We start from the raw sequence: 26,998 nt of genomic DNA, 5'->3' as shown, positions 1-26,998 counted from the left end.
CTGTAATAAAGCTCAAGTGTGAGTGTAGCTTCTTTCACTGATTTCAGCGACTCCTTCCAGTGATAATTACCAAGCCTGAGGGGGTCTGGAGAACCTACCGAGTTTGCCATTGGTATCAAAGGTGAAGCTGGTCATGGGGATGGTCTGTGTAACATGGCACGCTCCTTGATAAGCTGATGTTCATTGACTAGATTTCGTCTATCCCAAAAGGGGAAGCCATGGCAGGTACCCAGGGAAAGTGTTTTCTCAAATACAGCATGCTAAAGAGTTGCTTTCATGTGGTTTGTATGACAAAATTAGATGTTTTCATCCTATGGGTTTTCTTCCCAAGTTCACTTGGACTTTTCTGGTCATATCTTAAAAGATATTCCAATTACCAAAATACTTCAAAAACTGTTGCATTGGGCAACACCACACTGACAAAGAAGTGGGAGTCATGGAGCAGGCTAAATAATGCAGGATGCTGCTGAAGAGCAAGATTCTGGCCTTTTTATTGATACACAGCATTGGTTGTAAGGGGGAGGAGCAAAAGGAAAGGGGAAGAGATTAAGGGGATGAATGTAGAAGATCAGGGATTGTGAGTCTGCCCTCCAAGCACTTCTTATCCGCTTGATGACTTGGTATTGTCATTGAGACCAAGCTCTAATTCCCCCCGCCCCCCCCAAAAAGGTTTTAATCTTATCAACAAGGTGTTCCACTGATCAGCTTCTGGGGTCCTTTGTAATCTATAAGGTCCTTGCCCCCCGCCCCCAGGCATTCCCAGTCATACCTCATGATGCATAGCCTTCCCAGCATGATCCAGCTTTGTGCTCTTTTTTGAGAACAAAGGACACCTTGCATGGTTGGGCTCCTGTACCTAACTGACTGGGCCATTTTGACCTTGCTTAGGATTTAGAACTATAGGTGACAAAATGATGGCCGAACAGGCTGCTTAGGAGTAGCAGACCCACAAAAAAACCAATACACTCAGCAGATTTCTGCCTGAAGCGTGGGCATAACAACAATGTCCTAATGCTCTGTGCAGAGCACAGGTAGGGTCTGAGAATGATGTGGAAGGAAGGTGCCGCTGCCCAGGTCTTCCTTTGGAGCTACACAAATGTGGACACAGGAGGGCAGCCGATACAGGAGACACACCCTTTTCCACGGTTGGCAAAAGCATCACACTCGGGTATCTTTGACCCAGTAATCTCAGGTGCACTGCACACTCTAAACTGCTGCCCCCAGCCAAAATGAGCCCCCTCCCCCAATATAAGGCCATGTAATTTATGACCCTAGAGAACGGTAGGTCTATAGATATAAGTTGGAGGGCTTCTTCCCTCATCTCCCTCCTTTGGCAAGACCAGGAACATCTTCCTTCTCCTCTTGCACCCTTGCCATCTGCCCCCATTAACAGGTTACTTTCCTTAGACATTTTAGGGCTGCCATTTCCTCCCACAATTTTCTGAGGAAGGAGAGCTGGTGGACAGTTACCACAGAATCATTAGCAGAACAAAACTTTACTAGAGTAATGAGACCCAGCAGCACTCAGAAAAAACTTCCTATTCCTGATTCCTATCAATTTCTTCCTTTCTAAATTTTTAAATTTTCTCCCATGAGGCAATTCTGGCCTCAGAAATTATTGAGGAAATGTTGGCTACGTTATCGGGATGTGGGGTCACTGCTGTTTCAACCTTTAGGTCCTCAACAGAGCAAGATGGATTGGCCAGATACCCTCAGGTGATGTGAAATTTTGCTTTGGATACACATAGTCCCCCCACCAAGATTTCCACTTCAATCCCAGGAATTTAAAGACAACTTTGACTTTTAAACTTCCCTGGTAGGTCAACTTTGTATTTGTATAATTCAGATATTACATCACACCTCTATCTCCTTTACATTCTACAGAACATTGGCTTGAACCCCGTCCATAGTCTATGGCAATCCAAAGATTTTCAACATTTCCTACAAGTTCCTGAGGGCTACGTTCTCAGGTCCATTCAGCTTCAACTTCCTTGTGCCTTTCTCGGTTCAGCTTCTTCTATAATTTTCACAGAATTCTCATTTACACAATTTATGTTTTAAATTTACTCAAAAATCTGGAGCAAGTTCAGTAACAGAAGCAACTTCACAACAAACATTCACCATACTTAAAAGATCCTTTAACTACCAAGTACTAGTTGACCTCTCACGTACAACACTGTCTAATCACACCATCCCTCTCCATCCTTCTTCTGCGAGTTGGCTCTGTTTTGATATCTCAACTCCACCTGGCCCATCTTCTTCCCTGCAACCTCTGCTTCAAAGAAAGCCCCTTCACCCTTTCCTCTTTGCTGAGGATCCTGATCCATTCTTGTTTCCTCTCTGTCTTCATTCTTCAAGCAGTTTCTTTCCACAGGCCCTCTTCCCTCTCGGCTTAAAATCCTTCCCAAGAAGCACACTTGAAGGCGGGGATGCCTTGCTGCCCACCCCACATGGCACCACTGGCTTCACAGTCTATGTCACCAATGCCCTGGAGAAATGGGAAACCACAACAGAATAAATAAACAATGATGAAAGAGGAAAAGGAGCATCTCTCTCCCCAGGTGGCGCCCAGGCAGTTTTCAACTACAGGTGTGGCAATGGCTCAGAGGTTGACACTAATAACAATTAGGCTAACTCGCTCCCACTCTCTTAGCCACGGAAACCTCTGTAACAAAGGTCCCAGGTTTCCCTGTATTCCTCCTAAGAGTGAAACCATCCAATATTTTTCTTTTTCCTTCTGACTTTCTTCATCAGGCATATGGGGGAACCAAATAAGGGGTAAGGGAAAAAACAATAACAAAAAAAAAAAAATAAACAGACAACTATAAATCAGAGCCATTCTGCAGGGGAGAGGGAGGGGGAGGGATCAAAACGAGGGTGGGAAGAGCACAAGGGACAATAGTGATGGCGCACAGGTGAATTGGTGGTGGGAATTCTATGGGGACTACACCTGAAAAAAGAAAGCAAACATTGGGGGAAAAAAAAAGAACGATGATGTAAAATATGTATAAATAAATAAATTATTTAAAAATCCACAAAGGAGCCTGCCCGGTGGCGCAGCGGTTGAGCACTGGGTTGTGAAGCTGCCAGCAGACTCTGCAGCACCCGTTCAATCCTCGGCTGTTGGACGAGGGTCCCACATGGCGCGCAGACCTCTCCTGCCGCCCGCTGCTCCCCTCAGCAGTGTACTTCGGTCCTTCTGCCTGTTCTGCTCCCCGCTCCTGCTCTGGTGAATTCTCTCACCCTCCCGCGCTTCTGACTGTACCCAGTGCTTGTATAAATAAATAAATAAATAAACAAACAAACAAATAAATAAATCTTTAAAAAACAAAAACAAAAACAAAAAACCCCACAAAGGTCCCAGGTTTATAGGCTCAGATTCTAAAAGAAGTTTTGAATTTGCATAGCCTCAGCATCACCAGCAGACAGGGTATAATTCCCACTAACAGCTCAGTCAGCGGTTGGTTCACTCAGTCATTCACTCATTCACTCAAAAAGCATTCACTGAGAGCCTCCTACGTATCAGCCATGACGCTCCATGCTGAGGACCCAGGTGAGATAAAAAGAGAAAAGCACGATCTCTGAACTCTTGGGTCTCTCAGGCACTAAACAAAATTTCATACAAATGCCATCAAATTATAACAGTGGAAAATCTGAAAATGGAAGGTAGGAGATGCCAGGAAGTTCAAAGAAGTCCTCCTTGAGTACAATGTGTTTGAATTAACATCTGAAGGGAAAATAGGCACTGATTAGTTACAATGGATGTGGAAGAGCATAAGCAAAGATAAAGGCATGGTCTAGGGCCTTGTGGGGTGTTTGAGGAAGTGAATGATGAAGGCCAGTGTGGCTGGATCACTGTGGGCAAAGGGGAAGTCAAGTGACACAGGACTGGAGAGGCAGGGAGGGTCAGTAAGACTTCTGGCCATATACAGATTTTGGTCTTTATTCCAAGAATAACTGGAAGTCATTGAAAGATTAGAAGCAGGGGAATGATACAATAGAATATGTACTTTAAAAGGGTCATTTTGGCTGCAGTGGGGCTAATATCATGGAGGACTCTTAGAGAGGTGGAAATATTGTGTTATAATAAAGCCTGAGAAAGAAGCTTAGAGCTTATACTGAGTGGGTTTGGAAAGTTCTGGTTATTAGAAATTCCTTCTTTATACCAAAGCAAAAATTATGTCCAAAGAGTCCAGCTTTTCCAAGAAGAAGATAGGTCAAAACTGTCAAAGTTTGGACCTTCCTCTTAGTCTGGAGGATAACTCTCAGCGCTATCACTACTGTGGCCTGAGTCTGATGCCCGGCCAGGGAGCTGATCCACATATGGCACAGCAGACCTCTTCTGTCTTACCCGCTGCTCCCCTCAGCAGTGTATTTCAGTAGATCTGCCTGTTCTGCTCCCCACTCTGCCTCTAGTGGATCCTTTCACCTCCTGCACCTCTGGCCTACATCCCCATTCTTCTACACAAAAACATATAAACAAAACATTGTCAAAGGTTACTCAGAGTCAAGTAGGATGAAAACTGAAAGTGTCCTTTAGAGTTAATGACATGGAGTTACTGATAACCTCAGAAAATCTGTTTTTGTGATATGATAGAGTTGGAAGATAAAATAGAGTGAATTACAGATGGAAAGTAAGGAAATGGAACTAGAGAGTATATACACGTCCCCAGCAGCAAGGAAAACAAAGGAGACTCTGAACAACAGAAACTACATCAAAGTGAGGGGCTTTTGTCAGGCAAATAGACACAACCAAAACAAAGAGATACCCTACTGAACAGGAGAAGATATTTGCATCACATACATCTGACAAGGGAGTGACACGAAGGTTCACAAAGAGCTCACACAACTCGACAAAAAGAAAACAAACAACCCAATCAAAAAATGGGTGAAGAGCTAAATAGGCATGTCTCCAAAGAAGACGTGCAGGTGGCCAACAGGCACGTGAAAAAATGTTCAACATTACTTGTCATCAGGGAAATGCAAATTAAAACCACAGTAAGATACCACCTCACACCTGTGAGAATGGCTGATATTTTATATATATATATATATATATATATATATATATATATATATATATATATATAAACAACCCAGAAACAACAAATGCTGGTGAGGGTGTGGAGAAAAAGGAACCCTCTTACACTGTTGGTAGGAATGTAGACTGATCCAGTCCCTGTGGAAAGAAGTGGAAAGACTTAAAGAGGACCTTCTATATGATCCAACAATTCCACTCCTAGGAATTTACCAAAGAATACAAAAACACTAATTCAAAAGGAAACCTGCACACCTACATTTATGGCAGCACTATTTATAACAGCTAGGTATGGGAACAAACTAAATGCCCAAAATCAGATGAGTGGATCAAGAAGATGTGGTAGATATACACGATAGAATACTATACAACCATCAAAAAGACAAACTCACGTCATTTGCGGTACAATGGATAGAGTTCAAAGGGATTATGCTAAGTGAAATAAGCCAGAATGAGAAAGATAAATAGTGGATGCTTTCACTTATATGTGGGATATAGAGAAACCAAACAAAGGACCAAAAATAAACTTTAAAACCAACCCCTGAAAGCTCTTCATAGGTCTGAGACATCCAGAAGCAGAGGGAAAGAGTGGGGAGAAGGCTGGGAATTGGGGGAGGAACATGGGGGAGAATTCAGGGGAGAACATAATGCACTGTGGTGGAGAACTATGGGTGTTTTAGTGGTGGGAGAGCTACAGTGACCATGTTGAGGGGAGAAATCCCACACTGTCAAAAAATTAACAAGGATATAAAACAATGGTATGTAATTAAAAGAGAGAGAACTCTCAAGAGAACAAGAGAAGTAGTTGGTGATAAAAAGGGGTAAGGGATAGCGTAAACATAATTTTTTAATGGGAGAGATTGACCTTATTATCATCACTGAGCTGATTAGAAAACCCTTTGTTTAATTTCTGGAACCACAAGTTTGCTCCAAAAGAGACCCAGCAAGAGTCCTCAACTTCTTGAATGGCAGCAAGTAATGGGGTATATCCAAGGTTGACATGCACTGAAAGGATAGAAGAAGCAGACAGCTTGATCTTAAAAAGATGTTGTTGACATGATGAAGCATGAATCTGACAATAGAGGAAGACAAGAAGGGGGAAAGCTCCTGGTTTGGGGAATCATACATGACTAGAGGGGCACATGGTCCGAGTAGATCAAAGAATCACTGAAGCAGAAATTGTTGAATGAGCAATAGAAGAGAGGAGGCTGTTCTCAGAGAACAGGAGACTCGAATGTGTGACCCTGGAAGCAGAACAGCTACAGTTAATGATCAGAACCAGGATCCCAGGGGCTTTGTGACTGTTGAAAGGCTGAGATTATTAGAGATGAGAGGCCTTGGATTTGACTTGATCAGATTTCTCTCATTTGCAACTGATAGAAAACCCAAATCAATCTGGCATTTAAAAAGGGGAATGCAGGGCCTCCCTGGTGGCACAAGGGGTTAAGACGCAACCTATGAAGCTGTCCGCAGCCACTGCAACACGAGTTTGATCCCGGCCAGGGAGCTACCCGGAGCTGATTAGAAAACCCTCCTGACTTGCCTGCTGCTCCCCTCAGCAGTATATTTTAGTAGATCTGCCTGTTATGCTCCCCACTCTGTCTCTGGTGATTCCTCTCACCCTCCACACCTCTGGCCTGTACCCCAGTTCTTATATGCATAAATAAATCTTTTTTTAAAAAAAAAGGGAATGCTGAGCTTTGGTTATTAAAGTCGAGGGGTAGTTTGGCTTTGGTGTAGCTCATACGATGTCATCAGGACCTGCAGCTCTCCATCTGTCAGCTCTTGTGCTTTATATGGGCTCCTATCTCGGAAAAGTTCTGCTCTGGGGGTAGCTAAACAGTGGCCAGCAACTCTAGGCTTGCATCCTCACCAGTCCAAGATGAGCAGGAAGGAATAAGTGTGTCTCTACCTAGCTATTTAAGCCAAAGTCCTGGACCTCATTCTTATGGGTCCAAATTTGCATCACTTTTCCATTTCTGAGCCACAGTGTGATCACAGGCATGCAGGGCTGTGACTGGCCACAATCACAGCCACTTGGAGGATAGTTCATCAGAGTTAAAATAGGTGTTGTTACGGCAAGAAGAGTCAGTGTATGCTAGCCAGAAAAATAAAGGGGGACAGGCATATCTTTCTCCTGCAGTTTTGAGCAGGCTATTCATGAGGCCATTTAGGTTGGTAGCAGAGTTTGGGGTGGAGAGGAATCCCTAAAGTCTGTCTTTGAAGAAAGAAGAGGCATGGCTTGGCATCAGTGATTGTGTAAAACAGAACTTGGATTGTTGGTACAAGTGCCTTTTGATAACTCTTCAGACTCAAAGATCTTTGAGGGCAAAGGATTTTATATCCTTGATAGCTACTAGTAGGCCTGATACTTTTAAAAAGATTGTAAAGGAAGGAAGGGAAGAAGAGAAGGAGGAAAAAAGCGAGGGAGGATGGGTGATGAATAAATGAATAAATAAGTCACTGAGTTTGAGATTATTTTAGGAATAGGTTTATAGTATTTGATGGAAAGAAATCACTAAGCAAATGCCTTATTAAAATGTTATCTCTTCTATTTAAATACATCAGAAATGGAGCATGTGAGATAGCATGGACACAAGTCACACACAACCTAGATTTAAATGTGGCTCTATGTGACCATGTACAAACGATTTAGTCTCAGTTTCCTCATCTATAAAATTAGGCAATGTTAGGGTGCCACCTTAGGTGGGAAAGGCCAATAAAGCCATTTCCCAAGAGGAACCATGGGTGACACTAACTATTTTGATAAATGTATTCTAGATAGCACTCAGCTCTCCATGGGGCAGAATTAAAAGCTTCATTCATCCATACGTGGAGTGGGAAACCATTTTCCAGATAGAGGCCCACATCAGCCGAATTAGAAAGGCAGATAGATAAATCCGAGTGCTAACTTATTGAATGAGAATTTATTTGGGGTGTTCAAGTCACTAGCACATTTTCTCTGGCGTGTAGCTATATTGGGGAGGTACGATCATAACTAAAGGATTGCTTGGATCAAGCAAGGGACTTGGGCTGCCTCTTGTGCGTAATGATGAACCCACCACAGGAAAATGAGAGAAAGTTCTTGGCTAGTCTGGGTCAGTTTGTCTCCGTCCCGCAAAATGAGCTTTGCTTTAAAAAAAAAAAAAAAAAGAAAAAAGAGTTTTGCTTTGTACCATTATACACGCATGTCTCAGGACATCTTATTTCTCGCAATCGGAATATCTCCGGGACAGACATACTTCCAGCCTGAAAATACGGAAAGAACAACACCACTGCTACATCCTACAAGACAGCTTCGAGGGGTTCTCTGACCCCTCCAGATCTGGGTCAAATGGCTTAACTCCCCATGTCCACAGCCTGAGATTTCAGCAAACGTTTGGGAGCGGTAAGTTCTTGTGGCCGCCGCCTCTGCCTGTTTCCTCATGATCTCCTAGCGTGTGTCAGTCTGGACGGACCACACAGTTGCTTCACTGATTTCCATAAAAATGAAAAACAAAGAAATCCCACTCACACAAAACATTCATGAGTAGGCTTGTTTGCAAGAACCAAGGAGGCAGGAAGAGAAGTTCTCAGGAAGAATTAATTTATGAGATACAGCAAGCTATTGAAAACCTGTATCAGACATTTGCTAGACTCCTTAGATTTCGAGGCCTGTCTAACCCATGTTAGACAGTGGACGCCTCTAAACTCGCTCTCACACCGAGGGTTTCTGTCCTGGGCTTTCCCACCCACAGCCAGGGAGTCTCACTTCCTCCACCCTCCTCCCTCTCCCTCCTCCTGTCCCTCCCTCCCACCCCCTCCTCCCCTCCCTCCTCTGTCCCTCCCTCAAGAGCACCACACAAGTTCCTCTTTTTGACTCACCACAGAGACATCCACCCCCCTCTCTGCATCCTCCTCCACAGCTGAAACCCAAGCCTGGAGATTTTACCTGCTCGCTGATCAAGAGTGTTTTCCAAACAAAGACTGTTCCTTTCAGATATTCTGATAAGAAAATGAAAGTATTTCTTACTTGATTGTAAAGGACCTGGATATACGTTCAATAAGTGACCCCCATCCACTCCTTTTGTTCCTCTCCACATGTGCAATATATTGTTGATGGGCGGTACTATCATCACGACTGTGGTGTTTTTACACCTGCCCATGTTCCTATGCTGGTTGAGAGGACACTCTGAAATAAAACTCACCACCATCAGTATGTGAAAGCTACAGGCTTTCAAAGATTTCAAAATTTACACAAGATCATCTAGCTAGCCAGCACAAGCTGGCTGTGATGATGATGATGATGATGATGATGATGATGATGATGATGATGATGATCTTGTGCTAATTTCTTAACCTCTCTGGTCTTTAAATTGGGGACATGGAAAGATAAAATTTCCTCATTCATGTAAAGTGCTTCCTACATAGGGTCAGTAAATGTTAGCTGTTACTTTTTTAATTCTCCTTTTTCTCAAATAGTGTGACTTTTAACATTATAAGACAAGAGAATTTAACCTCTGCACCTTAATACACCAGCTTTGAGCCAGACACTGAAGTGGCAGGGTCAAGGCTCAGCCTGGCTCAGGAATGATGCCCTGCTAGTGCCTCAGACCACAGAGGATTATCAAGTATTAACCCCAGCCAGGCAGTTGGAGGCCTGCATTCATTGATGAAGAGGAGAGTGATGAAATATGATACAGCCATAGTAGCCTAAACTGGGAGCACAATGACTGGCCTGGGTCTAGGTCATTTCTGGGTCAGATGATTCAAGGTTGCAGGTCTGGAGGATGCCAGGATGGCTAGTCTCTTGATGATCCAATTCCCACAAGACTTGTCCTAGAGCTGTTGGGAATCTCTCAGAGGGTAAAGTTTGCCCTCTAGTGTCTGTGGGCCCAAGAATAGACAGATTCCTTAATTAAGTGGCCAGAGTCTTGTTCAGGCTGTTATTCTCACAGCCTTATCTGATTGCTGAATGTCATCTTCTCCCATAACCTACCCAGAGGAGCCTCTGCCCCTCACAAGAACAGGCTGATTGGACAGCTTTGCTGCAGCTTCTGAAAAATCCAAGTTGGCAATGAGTGGGAGAGCCAGGCATGGATTGGGTGAAACAGTACCTACCAAGGTGAGGAGGAAAAAGAAGGGAGTGAGAAAGCTTTGAAGGGGCTGCCAGGTCAGCGCCATAGGTCACATCTTTAATGAGAAACTGAGTGGGTCTTTCTCTTGGCAGAAGGCAGAATTGTCTGCACTTGGACCTAAAGGGACTGGACATGTAGGCGTTGTTACAATTCAACTGTAAAACCAAATCAAGCCAAAAAAAAAAAACTAATAATAACTAATAACTCAATGGGAAAAAATGGACTAAGACTTGAATAGACATTTCTCCAAAGACGACATACAAAAGGCCAACATGTATATAATAATGCTCATTGTCACTAATCATCAGGTAAGTGTAATCAAAACCACAATGAGACATGACCTCACACCTGCCAGGATGGCTATTAGCAAAACAAGAACAGCAAGTACAGGCTAGGATCTGAGAAACTGAAACCCATGTGCAAGGTTGGTGGGAATACAAAACCGAGCAGGCCTTATAGGAAACAGTATGGAGGTTCCTAAAAAATTAACTTACGACTACCATACCATTCAACAATCCCACTTTTGGGCATTTATCCAAAGGAATGGAAATCAAGGTTCTCCAAGAAATAATAGAGTTCCTGACTTTTTGCTTCTCTCCAAGTCTATGCTACCCGTCTACCTACCACATGGGTCCCTGTTGCTTTGAAACTCACCAAAGACAACCTTCTATCCCGCACTGATCCCAGGCAGAAGTCTAGGCACCCCACTCCTCGCCCAAACCATCCTTCCAGGGCCAGCAGAATGTTGCTCTCTGGCCCAGTGCCAAGGGCTCCTTCCCAGCGGGACCTGAGCCCGGAGATGAGCCGCGGGAGGTCCAGAGTTGCCTCGCAGTGGAGAAATCGGTCCCCGTTCGGCGGCCGCGCTTGCCGGAGCAGCGTGAAAGCGCGGCCACAGGGCGGGACGCCAGAGCAGAGACTCGCTGTGCACTCTCCCGCGCCCGGCTTCCCTGGGCCGCCGCCAGCCCAGCTGGGCCGCCGCGGGGCGGAGCGCGGCCCTGTTTGGTCCCGGGAGGAGTGGCCGCGGTCGGGGCGGTCACTCGGCCCCCGAACTGGCTGCGGTCACACGCGCCCGGCTCCGGCTTCGCTCACCTCCCTCCAGGGCGCACCGCACCTATTTGCGCTCCCGCACCAGGGCCTGCCCTGCAGAGCAGCTGCCGGCGAGGAGCCCTCTCATCGTCCTGCGCGAGAGGCTACATGAGCACCCAGGCCGCCGGCCCGTGGAGAGGCGCCCTGCCTCGTCTCCAGGTGCGGACCTGGATCGAGCCCGTGGTGGCCTCGACCCAGCTGGCCGTCGCCCTGTTCGATCCAGGGCTGCTCCTGGTGGTGAAAGAGTCCTACGGAGCCAGCCCAGGGGCGTCTTCCTCCAACCACAGCGCCAGCCCGTCCCCCCGGGGGTCTCCGGAGGAGGACCAGCAGCAGAAAGACATCTCCAACTTCTACATCACCTACAACCTGGTGGCGGGCTTGACGCCCCTGCTGTCCGCCTACGGGCTGGGCTGGCTGAGTGACCGCTACCACCGCAAGATCTCCATCTGCGTGTCCCTGCTGGGCTCCCTGCTCTCCCGCCTCGGGCTGCTGCTCAAGGTGCTGCTGAACTGGCCGGTGGAGATGCTGTATGGAGCAGCAGCGATCGGCGGGCTGTGTGGTGGCTTCTCGGCCTACTGGTCCGGGATCATGGCCTTGGGGTCCCTGGGCTCCTCCGAGGGCCGCCGTTCCGTGCGTCTCATCCTCCTCGACTTGATCTATGGCTTGGCCGGCTTCTGCGGGAGCATGGTGTCGGGGCATCTCTTCCAGCAGATGACTGGGGACTCTAGGCACGGCCTGGTGCTGACCGCCTGCAGCGTGAGCTGCGCAGCTTTTGCCCTTTTCTACAGCCTCTTCGTGCTGAAGGTTCCTGTGTCGTTGGCCAGGACCAGCAAAGCACTGCCCTCGGTAGATTCTGTGTCTGGCACGGTTGGCACATACCGCACCCTGGATCCCGATCAGCCTGACAAGCAGAGTGTGGCAGGGCGCCTTCCATCTCCCAGCAAAGCAAAGCCCCAAAAAACTGTCATTGTCCTGCTCTTTGTGGGTGCCATCATATATGACCTGGCAGTGGTGGGCACGGTGGATGTGATGCCTCTTTTTGTGCTGAGAGCGCCTCTCCGCTGGAACCAGGTTCAGCTGGGCTATGGCATGGCCGCAGGGTACACCATCTTCATCACCAGCTTCCTGGGTGTCCTGGTCTTCTCCCGCTGCTTCCGGGACACCACCATGATCATGATTGGGATGGTCTCCTTTGGGTCCGGAGCACTCCTCTTGGCTTTTGTGAAAGAGACATACATGTTCTACATCGGTGAGTCTGGCCTTGGGGAGATAGGATGAGGGCACTGCTGGCCTCCTGCATCATGGGGCTGACACCAGAGATGCTGGGGTCTAGTGCCCCAGCTCATCAGGGAGAGTACTGCTACCCAGGAGGTATAAGGGAGACAGGATAATGTGAACTTGATCTACCCGTATTGTGCTGTGCACTGTGTTAACTGTATCACCCTTTGAAATGTTCCCTGAAGGGTGGCGGGAAGAACCTCCCAGAAGGAGGTCCAGAGTAGGGTGGCCAGTGGTGCCCAGAGTTAGTAGCAGGGGCTTCGAGATGACCTTGGATGGATGGAGAAAATGGGGTTGGGATTTTATTCAATTTTTTTTTGAAGATTTATTTTTGCATACAAGAGCTGGGGTATAGGCCAGAGATGTGGGGGGTGAGAGGATTCACCAGAGAGTGGGAAACAGAACAGGCAGAATGACTGAATACACTGCTGAGGGGAGCAGCGGGAAAGACAGGAGAGGTCTGCTGCACCATGTGGGTTGCTCCCTGGCCGGCCAGGGATTGAACTCGTGCTGCAGAGGCTGCAGACAGCTTCATAGTGTGGTGCTTAACCCCTTGCACCACCAGGGAGCCCCCAAGATTCTATTCAATTTTAAAGAAATGAAGCAGTAAGAATGCAGCTGTTGGGGCCCAGCAAAGGCTTTAAAAAATGGATGAAAATTCTCCACAAATGTCTCCCAGAACCAATGTAAAACATTCCCTCAAGGAGACAAAATGAGGTTTTCATGTGAGGGGGACACAGGTCAGGCAACCACCAGAGGAGAGCTGTAGACCAGAGCTACAATAGAGCTTTCTATAATGATAGAAATGTTCTGTATCAGTTTCATAGCCACTAGTCATATCAAACATTTGAAGAGAGAACTGAATTTTAAATTCTGTTCTATTTTAATGAAGTAGCCACACACAGCTAGTAGCTATCATATTAGATAGAACTTGAAGGGCTGTCCTTCAGAAAAAAATACCTAACAAAACAGCAAGACTGCTTTTGGCCAGTTCCCAGTGAAACGGGCCACGGGTAAAGGCCAGAACACCTCTCTCCCCTTCCCTTCCTGCCACTTCTACCTCCCTCCATACACTCACTTCACACACACACACACACATATACACACCACACACACACACACACACACACTGCAAAGGGATAAATAGTAGGGCCAGAGGAAGGAGGGTGTGTGGCAACTGCACTAGTAGCAGGTGTTTCTGGATTGAGTTTGCCAAAGGACCATCTCCCAGAGGTGTTCTGAATGGCGACAGAAGATACCTCTCATTGACATCAGTGCCATTTCCCTTAACTCTGCCACTAAAGACACACTTCACCATACATTGTCATGCCAACCATGCCCTCTGCCTGGCAGATGGGTCTGCAGCTCTATTAGATACAAAGGAGTCTGTGTGGCCCAGGAGGGCTGGAGACTGCCAGCGGAGAAGCCACTTCTTCCAGGGTAGGACATGCAGTGAGGGTGGCGGTGGGGAGAGAGGGTTCCAAGTGAGACTTTTGTTTTGTTCTAACTGACTCCTTGGCCAAGCCTGGGCTACCATGAGCTGTTCCCATGTGATTTCTTTCCAGCTCGGGCTGTCATGCTGTTTGCCCTCATCCCCATCACAACCATCCGATCAGCAATCTCCAAACTCATCAAGGGCTCCTCCTACGGTAAGAAAGCCCTCTGCTTCTCTCTACCTGGGCCCTTTCAGAGCTGCTTGGCTTGAGGCACAGGTTTGGACTTGCAGAAGATACCTGAGAGTTCCAGAAGCAGCCTGGAATTCACTAGGAACCTACAGGTGTCCACCCAGGAGAGAGGGAGTGAAAACAGGAGGGTGGGAGTGACTCAAAGTCAGCTGCTAAGGCGCTGCATCCAAAGGCTGCAGGAAGAGCCTGCAGGAGGCAACAGGAGGCAGCGACATGAGCTGTGAAGACTGAGGGAATCCTGGGAAGGGCTAGGGTCCCCCAAGAGCTCCCTGGAACTCAACTATCAGGGAACGTGGAGCCAACAGCGGCACGCCATCTCGGTAACTTCTGTCCCTCCCACAGGAAAGGTTTTCGTCATCCTGCAGCTGTCCCTGGCTCTGACATCCGTGGTGACATCCACGGTGTTTAACCAGATCTATCAGCACACCATGGAAAAGTTTGTGGGCACCTGCTTTGTTCTCTCCTCCGTTCTTTCCTTCATTGCCATCCTCCCGATTGGGTAAGAAAGGACCAGTGGTTGGGGTTTGGGTTGGGACTGGGGCTTAGGTCAAGAGTTTTATGCAGCGGGGTTCTGGATAGGCTCTCTCACAAAGAAAAAACCCTCTTGATTATTGCTTCCCCAAAAGAATAATATGGAATTCCCCAAAGTCGTAAATAATGAACAGAGTCCCCATCTAGTACTTCCTGACAGTTTTATAATATGATTTGTTTAAAAGGACCTCTATACCTGCAATCAGAGGTTGCAATGAGAAATCCTCTTGAACCACTCAGACCTTTTGTTTAGCTCTATTTAAGTGAGCTTTTCCTCTCTCACTTCCAAGAACTTTCTTCCCTGTGCCCTCCTAGAGCTTAGCACCTGGCAGCTTCTGTGCTCAGTGCCCCTGAAATCTTCTGGCCCCTGGACTGGGTGAGCTCCTCAGAGAACCTTATGCAATTCCCTTCACCTTTCTGGGGAATTTAAAAATCAAGAGCACGAGAGCCTGGCAGCTAACAGGCAGGAGGAAGGCTGAGGAATAAGAGGGGTGCTCCTGGCCTCTCGGCATGCACACTTATCCATCATCACCACAGTGGGCCACGTGGAAATGTGTTCTGTTGACCTCGTCCACTGGAAATACAGTGCAAGCCACAAGTGTCAGCCACAGATGTGACTTTAAATTTTCTAACAGCCACATTTAAAAATGATAAAGGAACAGGTGAAATTAATTTTAAAAACTGATTTGACCCCAATATCTTTTACCATGTGAATAGATTACAAAATTAATGAGGTTTTTTTTTACTAAATCATTGAAATATGGTATGTATTTTATGCTTACAACGCATCTTAATTTGAACTCAATTTGAATGCATATCAAGTGTCAGTGGCCAGTGTGGCCTGCGGCTGCTATGGGAGCTAGAACTGTTTTGTCCTGCCCTTAAATCCCTGTATCACTCTCACCCAAAGAGAAAGGAACACTATACATATATCCACAATAAGATGCAAGGGATTTGATAAAGATTTTCATTTTAAAGGGACTTGCCTAATAGCACTACATACCACATGGTGTTGTTATAATAGGCAAGAGAGGAGAAAATAATTGAGAGCAAGTTGGAAGAGACAGAAAGTGGATGGTGATAAGGCCCTTCTCAGAATACTCTCATCACAACATAGTATCGGGTCCTGTCTTTGTAGAACGTTGAACCTCCTGAGACAGGGGTTATCAATCATGAAGTCTCTTTGCCTTTTTTCATGGATGAGAAAAATAATACAGGAATATCAAACAGTTGAGAAAATCTGTGTAAGCAGTGGACAGGAAGGAGTATTCACTTTCTCAAGGAATGGGTTAAAACCAGATCTGTCCTCAATGGACCAAGCACTTAGGCCTTTTCTGTGCCCCCGTTTTCATTGAGTCTTGACTGAATGAGTGGGCTTAGTTAAACTCATCATGCTACATACATTTCTCAGGTGGTTTAGCTCTTTGATTAAGTGAATAATGGATTCTTCATAGCTTTGCTGACCATAAGTTATCCAGTCCTATTTGGCAATTGGTTGAAACAGTCTCTTTAACCTAAACCGTACACAAAAACTGAAAAGCAACAAAAGGAAATAAGCGGGCCTAGTTAATGTGTGACACAGTAGAGATATAACCAGAGAAATGAAAGCCATGTACAATAATTGGTTCCTTTCTACAGTTTCTCAGGTCCAGGTGTATGCTGGGAAGGCTACTCTGTCCTGGTTAAGAACCTTAGGGCCCACACAGCAGGGGCACTGCCTTTGACATCTCACCCAATGCACTTGGACTCAGTCATGGTGGCGCAGCGGTTAAGCTCTGGGCTGCGAAGCTGCCTGCAGCCTCTGCAGCACCAGTTTGATCCCTGGCCGCCAGCGAGGGTCCCACATGGCGCGCAGACCTCTCCTGCCGCGTCTGCTGCTCCCCTCAGCAGTGTATTTCGTCACTCTGCCTGTTCTGTTCCCTGCTCTGGCTCTGGTGAATCCTCTCACCCTCCCCCGCTTCTGACTGCACCCAGTGCTTGTATAAATGAATAAATAAATCTTTAAAAAAAAGATTTATTTTATTTATGCATACATGCAAGAACTGGGGTCTAGGCCAGAAGTGTGGGGAGTGAGGGGTGAGAGGATTCATCAGAGACAGAGTGGGGAGTAGAATAGATAGATCGACTGAAATACACTGCTGAGGGGAGCAGCAGGTGAGACAGGGGAGGTCTGCCCCGCCATGTGGGTTAGCTCCCTGGCTGGGGATCAGACTCATGCTGCAGTGGCTGGCAATAGCTTGATAGTGCTGACACTTAACCCCTGTGCCACCAGAGAGGCCCCTGCACAATTCTTAATTAGGCTCTGCAGGGTCTTCATGATCTTATATCATAGAGCAGGCACAGAGTCTTAACCCAAGCAAGTAAGTGAGTGATTCTATGAATGAGGCTCATAAGGAAGTGCTAATTGTTTCCTTCGGCTGTAGACATTTAGCAGTAGAAAGACAAGTGCAAATAAAGCCTCATTCAGTGTACATTGCGATCACGTGAAGAAAGTAATATTAAAATAACTGATATCTGGCTCTTCCCCCGGGGCCCCGCAAGATTTTGGGGTGCAGCTGGGGCACAGGAATTCTTAAAAGCTCTCCAGGTTATTTTAACGTACAACCAAGATTGAGACCCTCTGGCGTAAAGTGTTTCCATTATCCTTCTGTTCCACAAAGTCACTAAATAAATGAGATCGTGAAAAATTGTCACAGCTAGTTAAGGCCAAGAATGGACTGTCAGTCATTGAGAACAACAGGAAAGACCAATAGAGATTTCTAAGATACATCCTGATCACATGAAAACCCAGGACACTTCAGAGCCAGGAGCAAAGGCGGCCATGCAGGGCAGAGGCTGGGAGGAGAGGTCCTTGGGTCAGAACCGCCAGTAGCCCGTTTGCAAGAAGAGACGGTGGCCCCAGCCCTGCCTGTTTCCAAAGTGAGACAATTTCATGTCACTTTGAGAAACTTCCCACTCCTGCTTGCGCTTCTTTATGTGCAATAAGGAGATGCTGAGAAATAACTGGGTGGCTCTGCCCATTAGCAACCCTCTCCTCCCAGCACACATGCACTCAGCTATTGCCTGGTCCTTCGTAGAGCAGACAGAAGCCGTCAGAGAATGGCCTCACCTTCCCCAAAGGAAATCTACAAACCTTATTCTTTTGCAATGATTATAATAGCAAACACTTAAATAGCCCTTAGTACCAGGCAGTTTTAAATATTTTATGCATTTTAATTTATCTTCCCAAACAATCCTCTGGGCTAATTACTATTATTAGTCCCATTTTGCAAGTGAGGAGACAGAGATTCTAAGATATTGTGTAACTGGCCAAAGATGATATAGCGAATAAGTGGCAGGGACAAGACTTGGACCCAGGAAGTCACTCTATTCCACTACCTGGTATTGCTTAGAAATGTCAGCAGGTGTCTGGGTGCCTCCTCTCATCCTGTTAGAGAGACCTCACTCCTGAGTTCTTCCTGCCAGAACTGACACATGATCCACCACCTTCTCACCTCTCCTCTTCTTATTAGCCAACTTCTCCAGAGTCCAGTCTGCTCGTACTATCTCTTGTGTTCATCTCCCGGCCCCACATCCATTGCTCCTCTCTCTAAAAACATTAATGACACTTCAGAGCTGCACCCTGTGGGCTTGCTCAACCCTCACCCCTGATTTCCCTGAGCCCCCAGCACAGCAGATCACCCTGTCCTTGGGGACTCATCACTGTCACTCTCCTGGTTTCCCTCCCACCTCTCTGATCACTTCTTCTCCAAAAACGTCCAGATGGAAGACTTCTTTGGGGTTCTCCTCTGAGTTGTCTCTTCACAGTCTCTAAGCAAACTACTTTTTTTTTTCTTTAAAGATGTATTTATTTATTTATACAAGAATCAGGGTACAGGCCAGATGTGTGGGAGGGTGAGAGGATTCACCAAAGACAGAGCGGGGAACAGAACAGGCAGACTGATGAAATACACTGCTGAGGGGAGCAGCGGGCGGGACAGGGGAGGTCTGCTGCGCCATGTGGGACCCTCACTGGCCGGCCAGCATCGAACTAGCGCTGCAGAGGCTGCGGACAGCTTCACAGTGCAGCGCTCAACCACCTGCGCCACCAGGGGAGGCCCTAAGCAAACTACTTTTAAAACTTCGAATTATCATTGAAATTGTCCAAATTGGTTCTTCTCAGGGAAAGCTTTGTGGAAGCTTGCAAACATTGATTTCCCACCTTCCCTGATGCCCTCCGAAGCCTGCTCCCCTGCCAGTCTTCCCATCTCATTAAATGGCACCCACTCCCCTAGGGGGGAGATCTGAGCGTCACCAATGTCCTCTCTCTTTTTCACCTCCTCCCGCCACCAGCCCAGCAGGCCTCATGGATTCCATCTCCAGAATTTACCTCCAATCCGTCCTTTCCTGTTGACCATCGCTGCTGCCTCCCCTAGTCCAAAGCACCTTGGAGACGGAATTCCCCACGGCAGCTCTTAATCCCCATGCACCCCCTCTCCCCGGGGAATTTCCTTAAAATATAAATCTGGTCTCCTCATTCCCTACCTTTGGCTTTCAATGCTCTTAGGACAAAACCCAAATGTCTCACCATGGGTTGATGGTCCTGCCAACCTCTCCAGCCTCCTGCGCTCACCGCCTTCCCCCTCCAGCCTGTGCCTCCCCCATGTTCTTCCTGCCTCTCTTCCTTGACCAGGCGTGGTCTTGAACACTTTTCTCCAAGAATTTGAGACTACCCCTTCTCAAGCCAATTAGGTCCATCTGCTCCATGCTCCCGGGGCTTCCTACCCCTTTCCTTCCCGACAGTTGCGACCATTCAGTGATTTTGTTTCAGTTACTTACGTCGCACACAGTCGGCCTGGAGGGGCAAGAACACCACACACATAAGAAGAACAAAAGCATTTGTTTAATGAATGAGGGATCAGTCAGGAGGGTGTGGCAGCTACCAGCAGCCCTGCTGGCCTCCACCCCCCAGAGCTGCCTGCAAGTGGCATGAAGTCAGGGGCTGGCCATGCACACGGCTCCCCCTGGGGCAGCTGGGACTCAGGGCTGCAACCCCAGCCCGTTGCCTCCAAGTCTTGACTCTCCTCATGCCGGTTATATAATAAAGTGGGTTTGGTTTTAGGTATAGTAAATGTCCTTCTGTGTTAGAACCCCGTAGAACTTGGGAAGGTGGAAAATCAGTGCAAGTTTCCACAAAGCTTTCCCTGAGGAGGGTTGGACTGAAGCTCCATCCATCCAGCAGCTCCGAGTGCCAGTCAGCAGTCAGGAATTGCTGGGCTCCAACTGAGAACATGAGGTTCCTGGGAATCAAACAATGAGAACACCCAGGATCCCAGGGGTTGAAGGACAGGCCAAGGACAGGCAGACCCAAGACTTCACACAGAGCTTTTCATTTCTATGCATCCATTTGTCCACACACATTTTGGAACAATATGATTTTTGGAGGAGATGAAGGGGCTATGGAAAGGCAGAAGATGAGCCGGTTAATTCTGCTTGGGATTAGCGAGTCCTGATCCTGAGATGCATGTGGGAGCTCATCACCAAGCAGGAGTGATATGGAAAGAATTTCCAGGAAAAGCAGTAGGTAGAAGCAAAGGCTTCACTGTGCTAGGGAGCAAGCCTGATGTGAGAGAAGCTCCCTCGGGCGTGTCTCCCCGCTGGATGGAGCCTCTAGTGTGTCAATGATGAGGACACGGCTAGAGCCCTCACCCTTAGTGGTGAGAAAAAGGCATACCTCTGCCCTGTTCCAACCGTTCTCTTGTAATTCTCCACACTGGATGTTCTTACAGCATCGTGGCCTATATACAAGCCTCGTGGTCGCAGTATGGAGACATCATAGAGCAATGAAGGTGCTGACCTGGAGCACTGGACATACCAGCACCGGCCAGGCCCTGAGGAGACAGCGGAAGGAGCCAGGAACTGGTGACCAAACTACCCCACTGCCCAAGAAACCTGAGTCGCAGAGTCCACCTACTGTGACTCCGGGGTCTCTGGGGGTTGGGGAACAGCACTTTCAAGGTGATGAAAGAATCTTCTCTGCTTTCAGAGGCCCTGTTAGGTAGAGACTAGGTTTTGCAAACATTAGCGCATGAACTCAAGGGTGACAATCAGGTTATACATGCAGCCGCATTTGTCACTGGAAGGGGTTTCAGCAGCAGCCCCTCTTCTTCCAGGAGCTCTCTCTGAGGGCACCAAGGCGTGGCTAACTAGCCACCAGGGGCCGTGCTAGGCCTCCCTGTGGGAGAACCACACTGCTTTCAGGAGAAAACCCAGAGTTCTGACCGTGGACCACAAGGCCCTACTGTACCATCTCCCTTCCCACCCTCTCCAAACCAAAGCCCACGTTTTCAACAGCCCAAGGGGAAGTTTTGAAAGAACTGCCAACACTGAACATCAGCCATAATTTTTACATTAAAATAAAACCTTGAAGGAAAAAAAGCTAGTTTCCTTTCCCGAGCCGTTGTAGGGGACACGCAGGAGAGTTAGGAGCTTAGACTCTTGGCCTCAGGGCTATTTTTGTTGTTTTTAAAAAGCAAATACCATAGACTTTGTTCAATGGAAGATTAAAGTGGGTGTTGTAAAGGGAAGCGGGGAGGAGAGATGTTAAGAGCCATTTTATTTTGCAGTACTTATTTTTACAGCCTCTTGTACTTATATATAGAAAAGCAGATTCACTTCTTAATAAAACCAACATTCATAGGATGTGTGTGACTCATTCTTCCCCGGGTCAGACCCCTCCGTAACTAGTTCTTACAGTGGGTACAACATGGAGGTAGAGAATGCATTCAGGTCTCAGCATATTCCTTGCAGGGAACGGTCAAAACTTAAGGCACACCTGCTAAGGCCCAGCGCTTGTAGGTGCTGAGACACATCGAGACCACACTGGCTGCTCCTGCCCTAATGGGGCCACTGTCTAGTGGGTGGAGCAGACAGAAGAGCGGGACGTGGGGTATCTTGGAATAGGAGCTAACATGAGGGAGAATGGACAGCAGGGAGGGCTTCTCAAAAGACTAGAAGGGTAAGGAGTGAGCAATACCAGAAGCTAGGGCTCATGCCAGGCAGGAAGAATAAATGGAGGGGGCCTCCCTGGTGGCGCAGCGGTTGAGCGCTGGGTTGTGAAGCTGCCCGCGGCCTCTGCGGCGCCGGTTCGATCCCCGGCTGCTCCTCGGCCACCGGAGGAGGGTCCCACATGGCGCGCAGACCTCTCCTGCCGCCCGCTGCTCCCCTCAGCAGTGTACTTCGGTCCTTCTGCCTGCTCTGCTCCCTGCTCTGGCTCTGGTGAATTCTCTCGCCCTCCCGCGCTTCTGACTGTACCCAGTGCTTGTATAAACAAAACAAACAAACAAACAAATAAAACATGCCTCTATTAAAAAAAAAAAGTGTTAAAAAAAAAATAAATGGAGGGGGAGGACCTGGAGGTGAAATATTCCAAGAGACAGGAACTCAGTGTGAAAGGGACAAGGAGGGAGGGCGGGCGTCAAGGAGATAGAATGGCACGATGAGACAGGAGCTGCAAGGAGCAACATAAACTCTAACTTTGGTGGCGAGAGCTGCTGAAAGGAACAGGAACGTGGACTGCTTGTGTTTGTATCTCCAAAAGGGCGCTCTGGCAACCCGGAGACTGAGTTGGTGGTGGAAGGAGAGCCAGGACTGGCTGAAGGAGGTTAGCAAGAGGCTCCTACAGTGATGAGGTGGAGGAGGAGGGAGGGCTGACACGGCCTAGGAGTGGTGGGGGTGGAGGAGAGCAGAGGGACTGGGAGAGATATTTGGGAGCTAGAGGTAAATAGCAGCCGGTGATGGGCAGACTGAAGAGGGGGAGGTAGATGGAGGCAGGAAGGACCCAGACTTGGAGTCCGGGCAACAAGAAAGGAGGGAGAGCTTCTCTGAGAGCAACAAGGACAGAGGTAGTTTGATCCCTCCTCTTGACCCCTTGCCTCCCCCCCAACCCCTGACCATTTCTCTGTCCACAGTGAATTGAATCATTGACTTTCCATTCCTGCTGCTGAAAAGGTTGCTCTCAACATCTATAGAAATGTTCTGATCTGTCCACCTGGACCCTGCCAACAAGCTGTGGGTTTTAGCCTGAGCTGGGCTCTCAAAGCCCCCCATTGGCTCCTAACCTTCCAGGTCACAGGGCAGCAGTTTCAAAATTTTTCTCCTCTCACCAAGTCACCAGTTCTTCAAACACATGTTCTAATACAGTGTTTGTCAAGTGTGGTTCTGGGCCAGCGGCATCAGTATCCCCTAGGGCCCCACCCAAGTCACACTCTGGGGCAAGAATCAGTGCTTTCATTAGCCCACAAGCATGGAGAACTATTGCTCTTATCTTTCAGGGCTGGCTTGTTTTAGACCTTTCCCTGAGTCCTGTTCCTCCTCTCCCTGCACTCTTAATTCCTGAGGCCCCAGAAGCCCCACCTTCCTGAGAAGTCTACTCCATAGACTCCAGGATTCTCTTTCCAACAACCTAGTCAACACAAGAACTCAGTGTGAAAGGGACAAGGAGGGAGGGCGGGCGTCAAGGAGATAGAATGGCACGATGAGACAGGAGCTGCGAGGAGCAACATAGATTTCCTCACGTAGATTTCCTCAAACATAAACCCAAACCAAATTGCTCTTCTCTCAACCCATCTGCTAAGCCCACCACTCCATATTTTGTATTTTTCTCCTGACTGATTTCATATTTCTGTTAATGGTCTCATCTCCCAGCTTCCAGGCTGGAAATCTCCCAGTCTCTCCTGACCTCTCCCCCCTCCCCACAGAAACTCTAAAATCATCTCTTTAGTATCACTTTCACCATCTATTCCCATCTATCCCCCAGGCCACAGTCCAACCACGGTCCTCCAGCACACTATCTCCATCATCATCTTAAAAAGAAAAGCTTAAAGGGTATATCTTGTCATTTTTAGTCTCTGCTTCTTTATAGGCCTAGCGTCAGTGCACCCTCTCCTATGTCTTACAGTTGCCACCTATTTGGAAAGATGAAGGAACTACCTAGTGTCTATATGTAGCCACGGTGGGCATGCTTTCACGGTCAGCATCCAGGAAGGATTGCCATGGGAAGAGCCTTCATATGTAAGTTGGCTACATTTAAACCAGTCTTCCCACAAGGGCTTTCACCCTGCAGACACCTAGGTTATTGCTAGTTCTCTCCACACTCTGCAGGCAAGGGTGTCTTCGTTTCCAAGATGTAACACTGGCTCTTTCCCCAAGCCATGTGGCTAGTAAGTGGAAAGCTAAGATTTGATCCCAAGCCTCTCTCCCTCATCCCACCTTACTGCCTCATTTTATATGACTGAAGTCTTATATTAAGGATGTCCTCTATCAATAAGCCAAGCTCCAGACCGATTTAAGTCCAACTCCAGTCCATTGCTATGATCAGGTAAGCTTAACCAAGCAACCTGTTCTCTAGTTTGCAACAAACTCAATCCAACCACAAATGTGTCTTCTTTCATAGCAGTGCAAAAAACAGAGAACCAGGAAATGACTGGCTTGGACCCAGCATATGATGTTGTGCTTTGCTCTGGGATAGTCTAGGAAGAAACCCTTCAAGTAATTAGCTGGGCTGGTCACCAGGTGATCATGCATGAACACCATATAATTCCTTCATCTCCCCAACTGGTGCCAACTTGTAAGATGGAGAGGATAACACGAGGATAAGTCTAAAGAAGTATTAAAATCACTCAATTATATATTTTCCCAGTTGCTCTGTACATCCTTGTTCTTATGGGCAAACTGGTATCGGTTTAGAGAAAATAGAGAGACAAAAAGAGGCATGCTGCTTTTCCTGTCCCAGAGAGTACAAATGAGAATGCGACACATGATAAAGAAAGCATCTTTTATAGGTTTATTGGTCCATTACTTTAAGTTAATAGAGGTAAAGAAACCTTTTCAAATTTACAAGCTAATAGTTTATCAAGCAATACAAATTCTTTTGTTTACCTCAAAATGTAATACTAATCCCATAGTAAACAATGAACAGAATTTTTTATACACAGATATATGGAAAAAAGTGGACAAAAACCTCGTGCCAGCGTCAAAAATGCAACGAAAAAAATTTTTTTTTCCTCTTGACAGTCTCTGGGTTCCATAACAAGGGGGAAGAGGGAACATTCTTTTTGAAGGTTGGTGGCATCACGAAACAAAGACTCCACCTGAAAGTAAAGCACATCTCATCTACACACATTCGGGAGCACTTTTTTTTTTTCATAGCTTTTGTTTTGGCTTAATGGCAATGTGGAGAAAACAGAGGACTTGATCAATACTTCAGAGGGTTTTTTTTTTTTAATTTTTAAATGTAAAGAATGATTTCTAAAAATAAGAAGCACATTCCATCATTTGGACCTGACTTAAGCAAAAGTTTTTAAATCTCTTTTTAAACTGTTAAAAGACAAGTTAGAAAGTTTGCTGGCAGTTGATTTCATGGGAATATATCAGATGCACATCATCTCTCCAGGCATTCCCAGCTCAAGGACATCAGGGGACCAGGCACACGGGGCCAGTGGAAGGGTGTCTGCTGGACAGGACCGTCTACTGGATAGGACCAAACCTCAGGGCCCAGGTGAGCATGCTGCGCTATGAGCTGCTGGTTAGTTATCTGATGAAGGCCTGGCTGATACAGGTGTCGCTTCATCATAGCGATTCACATTTTTGTTTGAAATCTACCTTCCTCTCCCCATTTCCACACTGGAAAAAGACATGATTCTCCCTTTCCTCCTTCCAGTATCATTGTGACTGCAGGGTTGGTCTGAAACTAAACCAGCCTGCCAAACAGGGGTGTGAACAGGTGTGAACAGGTGTGACCAGCTCCAACCTGGCCCACAGGATGCCCATCATGGCCCAGTGGGGACAGTGCTGCTGGGGGAGGTGGGTGCAACACACAATCGCTGGTCTCAATCTTAAAGGCTCTGTTAAAATGGACAAAGTTCCATCAGTCAACATAATTCGTTTTGGTTTTGGCATTTATTTTGACCTGTGGAGGATTTCTATTTGAAACAAGCTGCTCTGAGTCCCCACAGTATCTTTTAAAAAGCTGTTTTGTGGAATCGGGGTAAACCTTTTAATATTGTCCTAATCTAGAGAATTCTTTGTATCTGTGTGATTTGTCAATGCTGATTCCTCATGCCCTCTACACTCACAATGTGCCAGGAGGCACTAAATTAATCTTTCACACTTCAAAACAGACAAACTAAACATGTTCGTGGTCCCTGTATTTCCTTACATTATCAAAAATATTATTTGGCAATAGCAATCCTTAGCTTTTTCCTCCCAAAAGGCAATCCTAATTTTGACCCTCACATTCTTGTGTCTTTCTTGAAGAGGACTGAGAACCGGCTGTGTCCGAGCTTAGCATTTAAGCTGAACGACTGAATGCTTTTTTGAAAACTCCTTCTGTCCAGAATTGAAAAAACACTAGTTGAAGAATAAGGCGTATGTTAATAGTTGTTGAACAATTCTCAAAAAGTAGACTTAGGCTTTTAACAGTCTGTGGCATTTTCAAAAGTCTGAATTTGTTGGTTTTCAAGTGTTAAATACACAGGATGTTTAACAAACCAATTATCTTGTTGGTCTGTTAAAGTCATTTCTTTCAAAGTATTTATTTACAATCTATCTGTAGTAGTAAAAGCTACCTGGATAACAAATTCTTCTGCCACATAAAAGGGTTAGACCGCCGTACCCAGGATGCATTTCAAACATGAATGATTAAGGAAGATCAGTCAAATCTCCTGCAACTAAGCCCCCTCCATCTCTGCTAGTCTAGAGGGTTTTGCGTGTGCTCTAATCTGTGTACCTAGAAAGAGAGCAGACATCCTTCAAATGAAAAAACAAACCAGGTCCAGGGAGGGCTGATGGAAAATCAGGTTCCTGGCTTATTCACTATTAAGAACTACGAGAAAGAGAACTCCAGCACACCCAGCGCCATCTGTAAATCTGGCTCAAGGGATGACATTTTCCTCAAATTTACGGATAAATGCCACCTGCCCTCTGAAAAGAATGAGTCTAAGAAGTGAGCGGGTATGTCCCAGCTGTGACCTTCCTGTGGACTTTTGAAAGTAGGAGGCCAACCCAAATTCTCAGCATCATTTTGTAAATGAGGGTGGCTCCAACATGTTACCTCTGTCTTCTCAATAGGTTACCCAGTTTCCACAGGCCCTGAAATTAGGTGTCTAGGAAGGCAGGGTTCAGCACCGGGATGCCCTGCCCTGATCACAAGAGGCCCATTTTCTGAGCAGAAGCACTGTTTAGGGCAGAACAGAACCAGGTCTTCCCACTGCAAGACCCAAACA

The 26,998-nt window shown here is 46.9% G+C and overlaps 1 protein-coding gene across 1 annotated transcript; it reads left to right on the top strand.

The window, feature by feature from the left end:
• Positions 1-11,349: 11,349 nt before the first annotated feature.
• Positions 11,350-20,561, top strand: SLC46A2 (solute carrier family 46 member 2; the record flags this gene model as incomplete). The annotated part of the gene is made up of 4 exons (XM_084237805.1): positions 11,350-12,490; positions 14,085-14,168; positions 14,547-14,703; positions 20,504-20,561. 4 exons carry the CDS (start codon positions 11,350-11,352, stop codon positions 20,559-20,561), a joined length of 1,440 nt encoding a protein of 479 aa, XP_084093931.1.
• Between the last annotated feature and the right edge of the window lie 6,437 nt (positions 20,562-26,998).

Source organism: Talpa europaea (genome assembly GCF_964194135.1).
Source record: "Talpa europaea genome assembly, chromosome: 7".
Lineage (NCBI taxonomy): Eukaryota > Metazoa > Chordata > Mammalia > Eulipotyphla > Talpidae > Talpa > Talpa europaea.
Note: the sequence above shows the minus strand (reverse complement) of the source record. Positions and strands in the feature narration are given on the sequence as shown.